General features: G+C 49.9%; 2 protein-coding genes across 3 annotated transcripts in view; both read right to left on the minus strand.

Moving 5' to 3' along the window:
- SLC5A1 (solute carrier family 5 member 1) overlaps positions 1 to 2368 on the minus strand; it is an 86121-nt gene extending 83753 nt beyond the window's left edge. For both annotated transcript variants that reach the window (XM_031443152.2, XM_064481051.1), the window contains exon 1: positions 2319 to 2368. The gene's annotated coding sequence lies outside the window, so the exon portion shown is untranslated. The remainder of the gene's footprint in view (positions 1 to 2318) is intronic.
- A 4128-nt stretch (positions 2369 to 6496) lies between these two features.
- On the minus strand, positions 6497 to 17565 carry YWHAH (tyrosine 3-monooxygenase/tryptophan 5-monooxygenase activation protein eta). Its single transcript, XM_031443151.2, has 2 exons — positions 17281 to 17565; positions 6497 to 7954 (listed from the first exon to the last, which is right to left on the minus strand). The coding sequence occupies exons 1-2, from the start codon at positions 17365 to 17367 to the stop codon at positions 7301 to 7303; spliced, it is 741 nt and encodes a 246-aa protein (XP_031299011.2). The 5' UTR covers positions 17368 to 17565; the 3' UTR covers positions 6497 to 7300.
- Between the last annotated feature and the right edge of the window lie 1359 nt (positions 17566 to 18924).

An 18924-nucleotide genomic window follows, 5' to 3' on the forward strand; every position in this document is an offset into this window, starting at 1 on the left:
TCATGTTTATTCTATCCTTTTTAAGCTCAGGGTAGCCTGTGTCTTTCGGAGTCCTGTAGTTGGAGGCTAAAGCAAAACCGTGGCTGTTTAATGGCAGGGCTGGGGATCAAGTTGGGGGATGGATGGAGAGGAGAGCCCAAGTGCAGAGCAGGCCTCTCACTCCCTTCCACCACTCCCGCCCCCAGGCTTTGGCCTCTTGGATGCGACCTGCTTGTTTCCAGGCTATTTCTGGGATCCCCTTTTCCCAAAGGAGGCCAGCTTGTCCCCCTTCTGCGGCAGCGGGTGTAGGTTTGGGAAGGAGGATACAAACCATGCTGTCTCTCTGGGAGCCGGATGGTGAGGAGGAGGCTTCTCCCTCAGCCAGGAGCTGGTCCTCAAGTCCCCACCCCTGCCTCCATCCACAGGCATTTGTCATGCACACACCACCCTCCTGCCCTCCTGCCCTCATCCCAACAGCCACTGAAACCCAGCAATCCAGTCTCTACTGGAGCCCCAAGACGAGCACTTTCCTCATTTAGCACAAACCAGTGGGGCAGGAATTCCTACCATCATTATCCCCATTTTCCAGAGAGGAAGGCATCCTTGACCTCCCATTCATTCCCCATCGGTGGGGAGACCAGCCCCAGGCAGGACCCCAAAGGTCAGCTGAGAAGATGTGTGGTCGAGAGGGGGGCTCCAGGGGTGAAACTCTGTGGAGCTGGGGGTCTCATCCCTTCTCAGCCCCTCAGCGCAGATGGAGGTGGCAAAGATGAAGGTGGTGGCCAGCCTGAAGATGCTTAGCTTCCCTTCCTTTCTTCCTTTCACCAGGAAACTGAGGAGTCAGTGAAACCTGGTCTGGGGGGAGGGGATGGGCTCCAAAGTCAACAGGCCTGAGTCCGAGGCCTGGTTCAGCCATCTGCAAACAGGGAGGCCCTCAGCAAGTTCTGGAACCTGCCTGAGCCTCGGTTTCCCCATCTGTGAGACGGGCCAGCGAGGAGCTCCTGCCCTGGGCTCCTGTGGGGACCATGAAGCAGCAGGCACGCGGTGGCACTCAGGCCTCAGGCCTGCAGCCTGTTCTTCCCATTTTTATTAGGGACTGGTAAAAGTGAAGACCTCATGTCATAAACTGAGAGACTGTCCTTATTACTGCTCAACAGACACGGCCTCCCACCCCCTAAGACAAAACAAAACCTGCTCCTCCCAGGATGCCTCATTAAGGAGGCTGTCCTCCTAAAAGCCAGCCCTGCCCCTGCCCTGTGAGCCTCCTTAAACATAGTACCCTGGACTCTTCTCCTGCCTGCCTTAATCCCGTCCCCCGCAGAGCAGGCACTCCCCACCCCAAGGCCCCTATGCCACCCAAATGTCACCCCTTCCTGACATTCACCCCATATCTAGCCCTTCAGCAAAGCCTCCCAGATATATCCACCTCAAACCTCCATCTCACTGTCACCACCCAGATCCCCACCCCTCAGTCACCCTGCTGGGCAAAGCTCCCCCCTACCCTGCTCCCCACAACAGCCAGGTTGAGACTATTAAGATGCAAAGAGGACAGTGTCTCCGCTGTTCTCAACACCTCCATAGGGGCTGCCAGTGCTCTGGCCCCACAGGCCCTGTGAGGCCTGGTGCCTGCCACCACTCCACCCTCGTTTCCCACCCGGCTCCCTCCTTCTCTGCGGTCAGCAACCAGCCTCCTTTTGGTTCCTGGCACTCTGCACACTCCCTCTGCACATGATGTTCCCTCAGCCAAACCAGACTTCTCCCTCCTCCATCCGTCCCCCCTCCCCTGACTCCCCTCCTGCCCAGGCTGCTTCGAGGACTTTTGTTCAACACGCCCCTGGTGCTCCATGCCTTCTCTTCCTAGCACCTCACTCAGTCTGCACCACAGCATCAGGGGACTGCGTGGTCACCTCAGCCCCACCCACCCACCCACCCACCCACACACAGAGTCTGCTCCGTTAGGCCAGAACCTGAGCTGGTTTTGCTCATTGTGGGATCCCCAGTGCCCAGACACGAAAGAGCTGAATCCATGCTTATTGGATGAGCCATAGGTGAGGGAGTGAGGCCAGGTACCTGCCTAAGGGCAGGGGTCACATGCCCTGGTTTGCTTGGAAGACCGTTTTCACCTGTTATCTGGTGTAATAATAATGGTGCCCTCATTCGCTCTCAAGTGTCCCAATTTGGTGACACATTAAATGGTCAGCCTAGTTATTGGAAAGGGGAAGGAGTTCACCCCAGAGCTTCGGCTTTCCCAGCCCTCACACTGGTTTACCACTTTTCCCCTACAAGCCCAAAGCTGTTTCTTCTTGCTCTAGAAATCTTTTTCTTCTTTTAATACTCACCCTACATTGCCCATCAGCTCCCAGAAATACGTAGGAATTCTATTTGCCCTTCTTACTGCAGAACTGTCCTCTCGGAGGGTTGCCACAGTGATTGAATGATGTCACTGCCCTGGAAACGGTTGCCTAGGAGATGAGTGATGTCACTTCCAGGAGATGATTGCCATGGTAACCCTCTTGGTGGAATTAGGGGGTGGCCAGGAAAGTGAAGGAGGGGTGGAGGGCGGATGCAGAAGGGACCACTGTGAACAGCGGAAGGAAAAGGGAGAGGGGGTCGAGCAGGAAAAAGTCCAGGAAGAGGATGAGGACCATCCCAGAGCAGTAGAAAATAACACAGAATCACAGAATCTCCCAAATGGAAAGGTGCCCAGAGACCGCCCCAAACATCTGCCTCATTTTTAGAGGCTGCTGAGAGGTCAGGACTTGCTCAAGGTCACATCGCCAGTTTATAGGTGATGTTGGAACCAAGCCCGAGGCCTCATGACCTCTGATTTCTCGTATGGCCCATTGGTGGATTTGGCTGTGGAAATGAAGAATTCCTTTTGGTCACTTCTTTTTTCAAAATTCTGACCTCACAGCAGTCATTTACTCATGAATTCAACTAATTCTTATTGTGAGCTGAGCCAGGCCCTGTGAAGAACCTGAGTGACACTTTCATAGTTACTGTATGATTTTATATTTTTACTGTATCCCCTTGAGTGTTAGCCCCACAAGACCAGGAAATTCACCAAGATGTCCGTCCCCACCCAGCACCCTGCCCGATACATACCACGTAGTAAGAGCTCAATGTGTTTGTTGACTGAAGACGGGTGATAAATGCCATCGTGTAGTGCAGACCCAGAGACCAAGGAGGGGCTCACCATAGCTGGCAAGGAGGTGGGGTTTCCTAGATAGGAGAGGATTTGAATAGACCCAGAGCAGAAAGCCATTCCGGAAGGGAGGGTGATGACTTGAGCCAGAGAGAGAGGCTGAATTGAGTTGGGTCCAGCTAGGGAGAGATTTCAACTGGCAATGCTTTGGTCCACCTCTTAAGTCATCCTGAAGCTGTCGTCCCTACAGATACCCCTCCTTCTGGTAGAAGGAGCTCCGAGGATTAGGAGGGAAAAGCATCGCGGTCCACATCGCTGGATGCGCCTCAGGTTGGGATGGGGCAAAATTTAAAAGGCTGATCCGGCTGAAGAGGCAGACGTCAAGGAGGAGATAACAGAGAAATGGGCTGGAGGAAAGGAAGAGATCCGTCCCACTAAGGGAGACCTGGATGGTCAGGCTTCCAAGCCGCCACCTGAAGGTGACACATTCACAACAAGGACAAGGACCGTGGAGCCCCACACACAGGCTCTGCCACTTCCCAGCAGCATGACCACGTAAAAGTCACTTTTCCTCCTGGAGCCTTTGGTTGGAGCTACAACCTAGTTCACAAGAATGTTAGCTTCAAATTAAAATGGATGTAAAGTCCCCTTCACAGGTGACTGCTGAGTCACCCGCAGAAAGCCGTTGGCTAACATCATTTTCCCTCCCTTTCCTGGCACCCGAGGGCTGTACTTTGGGAAAATGAACTTGACAGTGGATTCCTTTGTCTTTAGTTCACCCAAACCTTTGGAGCCCTTGCTTTGCTTGGTGCCATGGGGGTCCACAGCGGTGGAGGAGACAGGTGCCCGGAAACTTGGAATAATCGTGTAAGGACAGACCCACAGCCACCAGGCAGGAGGCTTCAGCCAGATCAGAAATTTCTTAAGTGACACCACTCCACTAGACCCTGAGGGAAGGATTTGATTTGAGTAGGATGTCAGAGAGACTGGAGAAGAAAGGACAGAGACCAGAGAGGTGGAGGGACCAAAAGTTCTAAAACTTTTCTAGAACTCCTTTTCTCCAGGTGGGGATCGAAAAACCCACAGCATAGGCTTGCCCCGGGTTTTATCTCAGTGTTACCTCTTACTGGCTATGTATCTTCTTACCACCTGATACCTCGTTTCCTAGTCTGTTCAAAAGATCATTCCTACCTTCCAGGGTCACTGTAAAGATTCAGAGGCCATGCGCTGAAAGTGCCCAGAACACAGAGTGTTTGAAATGGTCGTTCTCATCAGCCTCCTAACGGCTGGGTTTTGTAATGGAAGATGATCTGTGAAGTCCCACCCAGTTGTGAATCAGCGTTTGTGCCTGCCAAATAGTTGGAGGGTCTCCTGAGAACTGAGGATCCGCCTTGGCCCTTGAATGGCAGGCCCGACAGTAGAACACACCCTATTCTACAGAACCAAGAGGCACCCTGGGCTCTCCAATCCCAAGTGATTTAAGATGGCTGTATTTACCCAACAATAGCTCCATTATCAGGAATCCTCTTTCCTCCAGCTCAAACAAATGGACCTTTGAGCAGGGTTTGAGGAATTACTGAGAATCTGAGCAACAGCACCAATATACTGAAAAATCCCTTTCCAAGTGTAACTCTATGTTCAACTCTAAGTGAAAGCATTGAGACCATGGAAGTGTCCTCAGAACAGGTTGTGTCACATGTATATTTTTTGTCTCACCCCCAACACTGTGGCACAGTGAAAAGAACCAGGAACAAGGATTTAGGGGCTCTGAATTCTAGTCCAGGTTCCGACGCTAACTTTGCAGCCTGACTCTGGAAGAGCCGTTTCATTTCTCTGGTCTTGTTTCCCTTGCAGTAACACTGAAATGACCCCATCTCATCTCATAAATGTATCCTGACAAGCTTAAAAACATCACAGTTTGCAGAACTGGAGGGAAACCTTTGGGATCACACAGCAGAGACTTCTAGCTTCATGCCACGTGTAATTTGTCACTCCTGGGGCTAACTGGGATTGTGTGTCCATACTTTCCCCGACCTGTTCCCAGCCCCAAGAGGATGCCTTACACACAGTACTTTGAGTTGAATAAGAGCTTATATTCCATATCCTATTCTTAAAAAACGAGGGACCTGAGTCTCAAAGGCTGTCAGCTGCCTGGAGCCCAGCTGAGCGCAGTCAGGATTCTGAATGAGATGTCCTGGGCAGAGGCTGTCCTCTGTGGCACCAGCTGATTCCAGAGGCCCACCACCTGAGCTTCCTCATCTGTGAGGTGGGGACAAAACCTTTCACCAGACAGCTGTGAAATGAAAACGTGAGCACTTTTCCTAAATATAAGGTTTAACAGCTACATATGTTTCTCAAAGCCAAGCATCTTAGCCATATGAAGCTGTAGCTTTAAAATACCTGACCTACTAATTGAAGCAAAACTCCATAACCATTTTTGCTAGCAATTAGGGCAACTTCAAACAGGCTTCCTGAGGACTATTTATTAGCATGTGGGTCATACCTCTACATCGGGATGCGAAAATAGGTGTAACGTCTGTGCTTACAGGTTCTGAGCTCCAGCACAATGTAGGTTCAAGGACAGACGGGTCGTGGCCATTCCCACCAGTCTAGTGTCACACTTCAGTCAAGAATAAGGTGTTTAGGACTTTTGTGTAACTGAGTCAATCCCCTCAACAAGCACATTGGGTCCCAGACACCACATCAGAGGTGACGGAAATGGTGAGGGGCTGGAGCCCACATCCCCCAGGGGAGGAAGGATTCAGTTGGCAATGCTGGGCCTCACGAGCAGCCTGGGGTGCAGGCAGACGGGAAGGGTACACAAGGGGTCAGGTCTTTCTTAAATTCAGAGGGAGGTCTGCTGTCCTATTTGCAAGAATACACAAAGCTTTCTTAATAATGATCACTGAAGATTATTTCAGGGATCCAAGTTGCTCCCCCTACTAAACACTATCCCATCTAATGCAGAAAGAGTATTAAGAAAATCTGAGGACTTGCACCTACTTTGAGTGTTAAACAGCAACCAACGTCCCAGTAGGGTGGGTGGAGCAACACCTCCCCAAGTCAGGCACAGACCCACCTTCCAGAGAGGAGGGGCTGCACGCAGAACACAGCACTTGGGTCTGCTCGGCTCCCGTACAAGCACCAGCACCAGTGAGAGGGGCCCAGAGGCTATGTTGGCTGGATTCACAGGAAACTACTGAAAATTTGTGAGTCTTACGTGTATCTTGCAAAACGTGTGATGGAATTAGGGCATGAACATTCACTATTCTAGGAACGGTTCAGGGTCTGAGAGATCAAACCAGGGTTCAACATGGTGAGCGGTGACATCGCTCCTTGAGAGAAGGGAAATGAAGACCATACACATGGAAATAATATCCCCAAAGCAGCATTTATTTACCCACTGAATTCCAAAACATTTAATTTAGAAGTCTGGCATTTCATAATCACCCATCTTGATTGACACGGGCTAACGCACGTGGCGCTGTCAGGATACACAAGGACAACAGCCAAAGAGTTACAAAAAATAAATCCATGATTCTTAAACAATAGCAACCAAAACAAAAAAAAGTTACAGGTATCAAAACTTTAGATGCATTGCATTGAAAAGAAGGTTTGTGCACATCATAATTTAAAGAGGCAAAACAAGGCGCTACCGAAACCTCACGTTAAACAGTTTATTATTAAGCCAATGGACAGGAGCAAGTGGTCTCTTTGTCTCAGCTTCCCTTGCTTTCCATGAGCTGAGGGAAGAGGTGGGAAGGGTGGATTCATTTTCGCATGCACAAGATGAACTGCTTAACAAAACACTATCAGCTTGTTTAAATGGACCTTTTAAATACCGACTGTAGCCTGTGTTGGCTAATTCTCCTTTTTAACTTCCCCACTGCTTTCGCCTGCATTTCACCTAGACCAGCAGGCAGAGTAGAATGCCTCCTTCAGAATGCACCTGTCTGCACAATTCAAAAAGGGATGGTGGGGAGGAGGGGGGGTGTTGGGTTCAAAGCAACCGTCAGTCCAGCAATGCCCATGAGTTGATCTGGAACTGCTTCCGGGGGCGGAGAGCAGATCTGAGTAGCTGTGCTGCCGCACGGGTGGGTTTAGCACTAGGTATCTGGTGACTGTGGCGCGGAGGGGCCGGTGTGACAGGGTGGGGGCGGGGCTGGCCGAGGCTGCTCAGTTGCCTTCTCCGGCCTCCTCGTCCTGCTGGTCGCTGGTCCAGAGGGTGAGGTTGTCTCGCAGCAGCTGCATGATGAGCGTGGAGTCCTTATAGGAATCCTCGTTTAGTGTGTCCAGCTCGGCTATGGCGTCGTCGAAGGCTTGTTTGGCCAAGAGGCAGGCCTGCTCAGGCGCATTCTGGATCTCGTAGTAGAACACGGAGAAGTTGAGGGCCAGGCCCAGCCGGATGGGGTGCGTCGGCTGCATGTGCTCTTTGCTGATCTCGAAGGCTTCCTTGTAGGCAGCCTCCGAAGCTTCCACCACACTGTTCTTCTTCTCGCCGGAAGCCACCTCAGCCAGGTAGCGGTAGTAGTCACCCTTCATCTTCAGGTAGAAGACCTTGCTCTCGTACTGGAAGTCGTTGCAGTTCTTGATGAGGAACTTGTCCAGCAGTGCCAGCACGTCGTTGCACACTGACTCCAGCTCCTTCTCGATCTTCTCTCGGTAAGCCTTAACCTTCTCCAGCTTCTTCTCGTTTCCATCGGCCATGGTCTTCTGCTCGATGCTGCTTATGACCCGCCAAGATGACCGCCGGGCCCCGACCACGTTCTTGTAGGCCACAGACAGGAGGTTGCGGTCTTCGTTGGAGAGAGGCTCGTTGAGCTCGGTCACCTGCAACATCCCCAAAAGACGGACACTGAGACCTGAGTCTGGAGACCTTGGAGAGAAATCTTCCCTTCAACCCAGTCAATCACCCTCTTCACAAACAAGATGATGGACAAGTCACTTGAGAAAAACCAGTCTGACATGGACCCTATCTGAAGGGAGACAGCAGTCTAACAGAAGAGAGAAATAATCGAAACAAACTATTAAGTGATGAGGACTCTGAGAAATCCTTAATTCAGGCTTTCTAAGATGTGAGGCGGTGGAGCACAATGGCAGGGGAAAAGCCCTGAGGTTCGGCTATTCTGCATGAGATATTCTCACAGTAAAATCCTACAATTCCTTTGCCAAATGCTCAAAGATAATTACAGACTGGGAGGTCTGTTCCAGATTCTACTTTTAGCTTTTACATTAGAAAGGATCAATCACACCTCCCTGAAATACTTATTAACGGGTAAAGAGCTTACCCAGGTGAGATCAAGGCCCACACAGCTCCAGGGGCCAGGTTCTGCCCTGTCTGGTTATACATGGAACACCACTGGGACACCTAGCCCTCCCCCAACCCAAAACGGATGCGTCAGTGGCAGTAAAGTGTCTCCAGCCTCTGCTGAAAGGAAGCACAGCTACTCAGCAGCAAGCTTTACTCTGACCTACCTAACAGGAAACCCTGACTGACCTTCAAGGATGAAGTACCAATTACTTTAAGTGGAAATGTTAAATCTCACAAGTTGTAACTTCCTTTAGTTAGTTCTCCATGGTGCCAACTCCGAGTGAGTGAGCTATGTAGTCAGAAGGAATACTGGACTTTGCTGTGTTGAACGTGCCCCCCAGTTATGTTGAAGTCCTAACCCCTGGTGCCTGTGAATGTGACCTTATTTGGAAATAGGGTGTTTGCAGATGTGATGAAGTCACATTGCATTAGGGCGGATCCTAAATTCAATGACTGGTGTCCTTATAAGGAAAGGGAGATTTGGAGATGAAGGTCATGGTCACGTGATGATGCAGAGACTGAAGTTGTATGTCTACAAAAGCCAAGGAACTCCAAGAGTTACCAGGAGCCACCGATGTTAGAAAAGGCAAGGAAGGATTTTTTCCCCAGAGCCTTCAGAAGAAGTACAGCCCTACTGACACCTTAATCTCAAACTCTGGCCTTCCAAACTGCAATAAAATACATTTCTCTTGTTCTAAGCCATCCAGTTTGTGGTGGCTTTGATTGGCAGCCCCTAGGACACTAATGCAGGCTTAGAACCAGAAAACTTTGGTCTGGGCCCCAGCAAAGCCACTAACTTGTTAAACTGGCCTGTATCTTCTGTAAAGTAGGGGAAGTCTTTAACTATATGACCTACAGGGAAAGGTTTTAATTTTTAAAAAAAAAGAAAAAGAAGAAAACTTAGGAAACCATAAAACTCAACAAAGAAGTATTATTTATATCAAATTATAAGGACAGAACCTACTCCAATGGAAGGGAAAAGCCAGGTTTGATAGATAAACTTATAAACAATATATTAAAATAGACATGCATACCATGGATTAAGATGAATGAGCAGTGGAGAATCAAGAGATTTTAATCAAATGTAATCATTATTATGCATAAAACTAGAAAACCTGTGCTAAGTTCTTAAAAAGTGAAACAAGCAATTGTCTACCACCTCTCCCCTCCTCCACAAACCCCAGACAAAATAAAAACACCAGCTCTCTCTTCTGATGTCCCCATTTCCCTGTCCCCAGGACCCCATTCTTCTGCTGCAAATCCTTAGCCCGGGATGGTCTCTCCCCGTCTGCCTGGTCAATCAGCCCAAGCCCACCGCTTCTTCAGTGCATCTTCAGCTCCAACCCGCCCCTGACCACCCGCTGCAAGGGCTGCCTGCAGGCCGGGTTCCTCACTCCTCCCCACACAGACAGGAGTGGTTTCCATATAACTCCCTGTGATCCACCCAAGTCCGGGCAATCTCTCTTCTCTCCTTATCCCCAATCCACGCTCCCTTTGAGACCTGTAACCCCACTAATTTTCTCCTCCAGTGAGTGCCTTTAACACCCACACATACATTAGTTTACCTAGAAATTATAAAAAGACGCTGTAGCTATTTTTCTGATAATTTGGCTTTTAAGGAAGCAACTCTTATAAAATCAAAATTCCATCTCAAATATTATGACAGATCTCAGAATGCCAGAATACCGTAGAATGACACTTTACTAAGGCAATATTCCATAAAACAAAACATGAGGTAAGAAAAGGATCTGGAAAGCTCCTCAGATCTCCAAGTAAGTAAATCCATCCAAGGCCACTTGGTACTAAAATGCAATGATATCCATAAGGAGCCACTATACACTTCATCCCGCAGCTAATAAAGCTGCCTTTGTTGGACCACAGCAACGATACATCAGGGAATGTCCCCAGAGTACATCACTAAAACTAAGCACATGCCTGAAACATTTATGTATCACACACAGTGTCTGTACAAGGGACAGTATCATCACTCGAAAAACTCCTAAGACATCTGGAGTTTAGCCCGAGCTAGCCATGTGACCTTGAAGATAGTAACTTTTCTGGGCATCAAAAATAAAATAAGGGGGACCAACCCAAACAATCTCCAAGCACTTCCTCAGCACTAAAATTCTAGGATTCCATTTTTCCTGAGCAACAACAAAAGGTGTGGGAAGGCATGAGGTCAATACCAATGCCATGGATGAAATGTGGGTGTATCCGCGGGTTTCAGGGATTCATGCATCCCTTCTCCATCAGGAATAAACTGCCCAAAAAGGCTACCGGGCGATACTTAAAATGACATCTTCACAAGAAAAATCGTTTACGAGGAGTATTAGTGTTTACGTAACAACCCTCTGGCTGCCTGCCAGTCTGAATGAATCACGGCCAGCATCAGCTGAGTGTGACTAACCACTAAGCAAGCACTGTTGTCAGAACCCCAGCCAGGGCCTAACTAGGAAATAACTAGATACGTTTAAATATAGTATTTTTTTAATACTCCTGGGTTACAACTCGGTTAACAAAGGGAAACCTATGGGAGGAAGATAGTTTTATTACTTGATCAGATAACTAAAGAAAACCAGGAGTTTTTCCCAATTGGAAAATTAGAGACTGAAGTGAAATCAGACGGCCTATTAAAACAAACAAGATTTACAGCCAGTCTTGACTGGTGATACTTCTGGCAAATAACCTGCATTAATGTTAGCTGGCACGAGTTCCCAACGCTTCAAGCTCCAAAATACCGGAGCCAGGAGATCTAAAGAAAAGTCTGGTCACCCACAAAGAGAAGCAGATGGGGAGGCAGCGCAGTGTAACAGGAAGGAAAGCAGGAACCACAGTCCCAGTCACCCCAACGCTGCCCTGGCGGGGCCATCACCTGCGGATTCAACAGAGATGACTTACTGCACCTCTACAATCACAAGTTCCAAATGGTTTCTAATTAGGCACATAAAGACCAGACACAGAATTTTCAAGACAGAGGAGACTGAGGCCGAGGTTCTCAGCCTTCCTTCTACTACAGCGCCGGTTTTCACGTTCTCAGTTCTGCCACACACCAACTCCAGACGCTAAGTCTCCGCGTGGCTACACCAGCTCCAAGGGACCCCCACCTCTGCTCGCAACCTCTGCCCTCCTGCCCACCTCCTGGCCCACATCATCCTACCACACTCCCCCTGACACCCCACCCTGAGGGACTGGCACCATCTACAGGTTCGTCTCCATCCCCTCTGGGGACTGTGCTCCCCACCGTCTTCCCCATGCGGCCCTCCCCGTGCGGCCCAGGGCTGCACCAGCTCCCTTCCCCGTTTACTCTGCTCCGGACTACATAGCATATCTGGAAGTCACCAACAAACTGGTCAGCAGCTAACTCATCTGTCTTCCTATGACACCATTCGCTTACTCAAAAATCCCTAAGGGCCTCCTCCCACTAACTCACAAGGCAATAAACTATGTGTTTGTGAGTAAAAATAGATCTGCTGCCAAAAATAGCACAGAGACTATTTGGGAAAACTTAAAAGTTCTCAATCTGGGACACATCCAACTTCAAAAAGTAATACTGAGCAAACACAAAACCACCACCCCTGAGCAGCCAGGCCACACCCCAAAGTCAGGGTTGAGGTGACCCGTGAACAGGGCTCCCACCCTGCACAGCCACACGCACACAGCCCCCACCCCACCTTTTACAGTTGCCCACACGCTACCAACACGTTTACTTTTGATGTAAGAACTTATAACAGAAAACCACCCTCACGAACGATCAGGTAAATATACCACATCATAAAATCTTTACGCTTCTTTGGCAGAAACTATATATTTTTTAAAGTGAACTAGAGGGATGAGAGCTTTTTTGGCTCTCTTTCCCAAGCTGATGACCTGAAAGTGAGGATTCTGCCTGGTCCCAAGCGAGCAAAGCATCCACCAGCAGTCACCACTTGCCCAGGCCTGGAAAGACCCCTCTGCCCTCACCACTGGCAAGGCTGCAGTTCTGTAAGGTGAGGGGCTCAGCTTCAAGCTCAGAGCAGGTGAGTTCAGGTAATTAATATCCACTCAAAGCTTAACATTAGTCAAAACAGCTACCCTTGTATTGTTGAGAGACTGCCTTTGTCTCGCTTTTGACATGACTGAACAGTTTCAGAGACACTGGCAGGGATTAAACACAATCCCATGTGAACGGCACTGCTGAATGCTACTGTCCCTGCAGGCACCAAGACTGAAGGCTTCAGAAGCTCCAATCACAGGGAACCTGTGCCAACACCCACCACCAAAGAGGGAATGCAACTGCGGGGAAGGAGCGGCAGGAGGGGCAGAAGACAGGTGGCCTCCACCCGGACGCCAGGGGAAGTCTTACCAACAACCCAGACACTGAAATTTGGGGGCCTCTAGGCTTACAAAATATACTAAAGGCAATATGGAAAAACAATGCCTTAAAATACCACAAGTATAATTTAAGAGTCCTGTACTTTTTAATTTATAGTGGGAACTCAAATTCAATTAATACTTTTGCTTCTTAAGCTAAAAAACACTGCTGGCCTTCAGGAAAACAAGCACAATCCAGATGTTTGAGTCTGCCTTTTATGCTCCCCTGCTGTCACTAACACCCATAAGTGGTAGATTGTGTTTTTAATCAAACTTGGTAAAAATGACTTACATCTAATAGAGGGAATTATTTGTTCAGTAAGACTACTTATGTTAATGGCTTGGAACTTAGACACCAATGATGACAATGGCTGATCAACCAGAATGTATACTAGAAACAGCCCCATGGTACATTATCGTAGTGGTTAAAGTGAGAGCTCTAAATTCAAGAGTTCAAATCTTCACCTTACAACCTGACCCCGAGAAAATTAATCTCTTCAAAACTCATTTGGAAAAATGGAGTTAATAAGAGGATCCACCCAGAGTTGTTCTCAGGATTCAATGAGAAATGTACACATGGAATAAAAGCTACTATTTACTGAATGCCTAACAGATAAACTGATAAATTCCATAAACTTGATGAATTGTAACATGGAAAACACATTTGGGCTATCCCCTCCCAAACTGTATTCTGGAAAAGTGTAACACTGCAGTCTACCACTAATATAAAATTCCAGACAAAGGTGAGAAAATACATTTTGGGCTTCTTTAAGAGAGTAGTGGGGATCCTTGACTGTGGGAGCTCTTCTGGGGATAATTCAGGAACCCCAAATCCAGATGGCGACAACTCCCACTTTGGTGCAGCAGCGCCATGTGAACTGCTCACCAATTCAAATGCCTTTTAATACTGCAATAAAGCAGGGCCTTCTTCCCGCCTCAGCCAACCCATGACAAAGCAATACTTACATGTGAAACAGGGCTTACTAGTTTACATAAATTCAAACGGTAGTACCAATGTGGCTGTAAGCTGCCACACTAACCACAATTCTGGTACACCTCAAAATCACCCCTAGTTTCAGTACCTGCCACATGGGTTCGGTCTCCCCCTGGGCCACTCTGCTGCGCTTTTACAGACCATGCTTCCTGTAACCTGACAGCTTTTGGAATAACAGCCTTTTGCCACTGGTTGGGCCAAGTGCCTCTTCCTCTCCGACCCTTTTCCTTAAGCCGCAGCCTTCTTTCCTGCATTTAAGATTTCTATCGATATTCTCCAAGTCCTTCACACATGTTCCTCCCTGTCCCTTGTTAGCTCTGTAATTGACCATGTGTCAATGTTAAAACACACCATGACATCCCAAATAACTTCTACATTTTAGACCTTCACAATTACCATCTATGTTTTGAAATTGTAATTTAAAATAAAAGATGACTCAAGGCAATAAGTGACATAACTGAATTATAAATCTATCTGGTTATTTACTCTCCTTCCTTAAATTACTAGTCTTATGCCCTAAGATTTTTATCCCATGTTATAGGTTTGTTTTATAGATCTCATAAGATAGTACTACACCCATTTCACAGAAGTTATGAATTGTGTAAGGTCATCCCAAGACTGGCCTAGAAAGGACTTGGGTTCTAGAATCTTTCACATTTCTTTCCACTGTTCCACTCTATGTAAGCTGCTAGGTATGAGACAAGATTGAAGACTCACTTTTACATCATCTCAGAAAATTTCTTGCCTCTTCAAATTCTGGGGTGAGGCAGGGGACTGCAGTTCTCAGCTTATGTGAGGCAACGTTTCCAACATGCATGATTTTTTTAAAGCTTACCGACACCATCCTCCAGGTGACGCTGGTACCACAAGGAACATCAACCACTACAGGCAGGCAATATTATTAGGTACCATTTCAATTATAAAGGAAACAGAAAACAAGTTAGAAGAATGAAGGCTGAAAACCCACTTGACAGTAACACCAACATTACTAGTTTTACGCGTGAGAGGACCAGAAGACAAGGGATGAGTTTCAGGGTCACGGGGTGGTGGCATCAGACCATCCCCTCACTCAGGTGCAGCAGAGCAGTCTACTTACCTGCCCTGAAGAAAGCCCACATAAACCCAAAGGGTTACCAGAATTCCACCTCTTTACAAAAGTTATAGTTTAGGCCTATGATATTAATGAAATGGGTAACTGAGTCTTCTCAAGAACATTAAGAACTGGGGGAAAAAATAGAATGTACAAACATCAACTTAACAGATAAAACATAAGAAACTATTTTCCACTGACCCCTGCCAAGTCCTTTCTAATAAATATACTGCATTAATTTAGATGACAAGAAAATTTCTTTAATAGAAGAAACAGACATATTGACCAAAAAAGTTCTAAATTTTTAATAGGAGTTACCTTGAGGGAAGGGTTTATCACAATTCTGAGATGACATAATTAGAGCTTGGATTGAATTTTCAGTTGTGGATGGCTTATCCAACCCATTAATCACTTCAGATACAGATATTACAGATTCCCAATACATGAAAAGGTCCATCAATTTGCAAAATACTACCTTAATGCTTCAGAGAAAGTCTGTGGATGCAGGCCGCTGCAGGAAGGCATTTTTCTTCAGGACTGCTTATGGAAACCAGGAAGCCTACTTTCTTCTCTCCACAAACTACATCTCATTCTGGTTACATCTCTGCATTCTTTCCTCACTTCCCATTTCAGGTTGCCTCAGGTTTCCTTCAGCTCCAGAACTACCTTCTAGCCATTCTCCCTTAACCTCAATTCACTTCACTTCAAGCCCCATCCCTTCTTCATTTCCCAAAATTTTATTCCCCTTTATTCCCCTAACACTTCAAGTCCCACTCAAAAGGGAACTGAGGGCCTCCTTAAAATGTTCAGAGAGTGGCCTCAGCCTGCATAATCCCAGTGCTACTCAGTTACTGTGGAGAAGAAGCACACTTAAGAGTGACTTGCTGTGTGGACAGAAGTGGCTTTATCCCAAAGATTAAGCTCAGGACCCCTTCCTAGGGGATGCACTTACAGTCAGTCCTGTTTCTGTAAAATTCGCTAAATTAATATATCTTAAATTTGTTTTTCTTGTAGAGCCCCCAGAATTACATAGAGTTCAGGTCCCAAACCTAAATCATCCCTGGTTTGGACGAAAATCTCCTACTTGGCTCACGACGCCATGCCAGGGCTCAAACTGGGATCACCAATGAATCAACAAATGGGCGTTGGTGAACAAACACCAGGTTCAATGTGTGACAAGGACGACACGGAAAAGATAACTCTTTAAGAATTTTTCTTCCCTGGATAATCCTAAATACTGTCTTCAACAACACATTTCATATATTAATATCAGAAGCCTTAAAAGGGGCTTTTCACGTGACTCTGAAATTTTAGGGAGCCCCTGTATTTGCAGCTTTTTTCTCTAAGAAATCCCTTCAAAGGCCCGCAAAAGGGCAACTGAGCTCTACAATCCAGGGTAGTAATTCTCAAATTTAAACCCACTAACACTTGCCATGAGAGCTGGTTCAAGTGCAGATGTGCGTCCCACCCCCAGAGTTTCTAAGTCTTTAGGTATAGGGTGAGGCCCCGGCCGACCCTCCCAGGTCTCAGGAGTCTGTACACTGGGTGAGCACGGCAGGTTGGTGGCAGCAGCTGTGGCTCTACCCCTGTGACCTTGACGCAGAGAGAAGTAATGTTCATTTAGAGAAACCGTGAAATCATATGAGGAGACTGGGACAGCGAGCGGTATCACCGGAACCCAGCCTCAGACACGCAGGTGGTGCCTACCCCCGCGGCATTGCCAGGGTGTGGCCGGCCGCGGCTCCGTCCCGGAACCCGAGCCGCACGCGGGTCTCCGAGGGTCTCGGGAAGGCAGGGCCCACGCGCTCGGCTCGCCCACAAGGCACGCTCCGGGCAGATGGGCGCAGCCTCCAGCCTGGGAGGGGGCCCCACGCCCGACCGCAGGGTGGAGGTCTCCGAACACAAAGCCAGACCTCCGGGCGTGGGAAGATGGAGCCATAACGATTCGGGCGAGCCGAGCAAAAACGGGTCGGAACCACACCGACTTCAGGTCGTGGCAGCGGAAACCAGGAGAGACGGGGCGCCACTCACTAGATGATTCTTTATTACAAGTTGGGGTGTGGAGGGAGGTGAGGGGGTGACCCAGCCCGGCAGAACGGTCTAGAAGGGGGGATGCGGCTCCCTCACGTCCCCTCGGGCTTCTCCCCGACCCGGGGCTCCGAGTTGGGATGCGGCGACCCTCGCCCGCCTGCTGGTCCCCGTCGCGCCCCCTCCCCGGAGACCCCACCCGGCCCGGCCGCAGGAAATGGCGGGGCGCGCGGCGGGCGCGGGAAGCGCGGGCTGCGGGAGGACGGCCGCGCCCAGCGAGGCGGCGGGGTCTCCCTGGGCCCGGAGGGGGCCGCCGCTCGGCCGCCCACCCCTCCCGTGCGCCGGGCCCCCCGGCCAGCCGCCCGGGCTCCCGGCGCGCTCACCGCCTTCATGGCGGAGGCCATGTCGTCGTAGCGCTCCGCCTGCTCGGCCAGCCGCGCCCGCTGCAGCAGCTGCTCGCGGTCCCCCATGTCGCTGTGGCCCGGCCTCGCCTAGCGCCCCGCTCGCTCGCTCGTCCGCCTGTCCGCTCCGGGTGGCCGCGGAGGCCGCAGCCGCGCACGCGCACTGGCTCGCCGGCCGGCCGAGGCTGCAGGCTGCAGGCAGCAGGCAGCGCCGCTCGCCCTCTCGCTGGCTCGCCCCGCGCGCAGTGGCTCGCGCCGCGGACGCCGCCGAGGGAGGACAGGCGGCCGCGCGGGGGGATGGGAGGACGAGAGGACGCCTGCGCAGTGGGAGCGGCCGAGCCGGGCGGCGCGGAGCTGCGCGAGTGGGAGGGGGGAAGGGCGGGCCGGCCCTAACGGTCTATTTCAAGGTGACGTCACCTACTATAAATAGCTGCGGCCGCCGCCCCGCCCCAGAACCGCGCAGGCGCTCTGCGAGTGCTGCATTTTACCGCCGCAGAAGTGGAGGTGGGAGAGGGGATAGCTGGGGTTGGGACTGCAGAGCCCGGGGAGGGGGCGCGGTGAGGGCGGTCGCGCAGGCATCGCGCTGTCACGGCCCCACCTGAGAAGGCGCCTCTGAGTCCAGGTTAGAGGTCTAGCTTGAGAAGGGCCCCAAAAGCAAATAAGCCTAGTGCTTGGAGAAGCCAGGAGGCCGCGTGCCCGAGTGGTGGACCCGGCCCGCCCCCGCCCATCCTGGCCCATGGGCTCCGCGGGGCCACACCTGCTTCTGGGTCCGCACTGGCCGGGCGGGGTCGGGTCCTGCCTTTGCGGACAGCCCCACACGCACATTGACTCACTGTGCTCCCACCCTCGGAAGTGGCGTTATGCAGACTGTGCTTTCCGCGGGGGGAGGGACTGGGTGGCCCGGCTGGGCCCGGTAACCTTCATGCCACACCTGCTAGGAGCTGGCCCAGTACTAGGCCTTTAGAGGCGTAATCCTGTTCAGTGGCCACAACCCATACTCCCGATGGGCAGAGCTGGCCTCCCCATTTTCCAAAGCTGGAGTAGTGACTTAATGTTACACAGCCTGTACGTGGTGGCAGACTAACTCCTGTGGCCGACAGGAGAGTGGACCAGCTGTCACTAGTCGTGGCTTTTCATGCTAAGGGTCCCTGGCGCTTGGCCCTACGCTGGGCCCCAGATAAGGGATTCCCAGTGACTAAAGCATGGCCGGACTTAAGTACAACATGCCGAGGGCAGCACAGGAGCCGGGGTCTTAGGCTCGGTGAGAATTTTATTGAGCAGCTACTGCATGCTCAGCACTAGTGGGAAAGAGTAGCTACAGATAAGTACAATACAGCCCTGGACTCTAAGGTATAGTTTACCAAAGACCTTAAGCTAGACCTTAAAGGAGGTGAACTCAGGATAGAGGTATTAGGGAGTGGGATCCAGCAAGGACAAAGACTTGGCAGTTAGGACAAAAACAAAATGGTGAGGAGAGAGGCCTGGCAGTTGGACATGAGGTTGGGTAGAACAAGATCATGGACTGTTTTCAATGCCTAGTTGAAGATTTGAAACTTACCCTTAAGTAATTGGGAACCAGCGGATGCATGAAAGCCATGTTTAAGGCCAGGAATCTTACTCTGGAAG

The sequence above is a fragment of the Camelus dromedarius genome, chromosome 31 (assembly GCF_036321535.1).
Source record: "Camelus dromedarius isolate mCamDro1 chromosome 31, mCamDro1.pat, whole genome shotgun sequence".
Classification (NCBI taxonomy): Eukaryota; Metazoa; Chordata; class Mammalia; order Artiodactyla; family Camelidae; genus Camelus; species Camelus dromedarius.

Bases quoted from the DNA above. Each gene is read 5' to 3' on its own strand.
- YWHAH (XM_031443151.2), bottom strand. From the start codon at position 17,367: ATGGGGGACCGCGAGCAGCTGCTGCAGCGGGCGCGGCTGGCCGAGCAG. The intron at 7,955-17,280 runs GTGAGCGCGCCG...GGGATGTTGCAG, and splicing joins TGGCCTCCGCCATGAAGGCG to GTGACCGAGCTCAACGAGCC.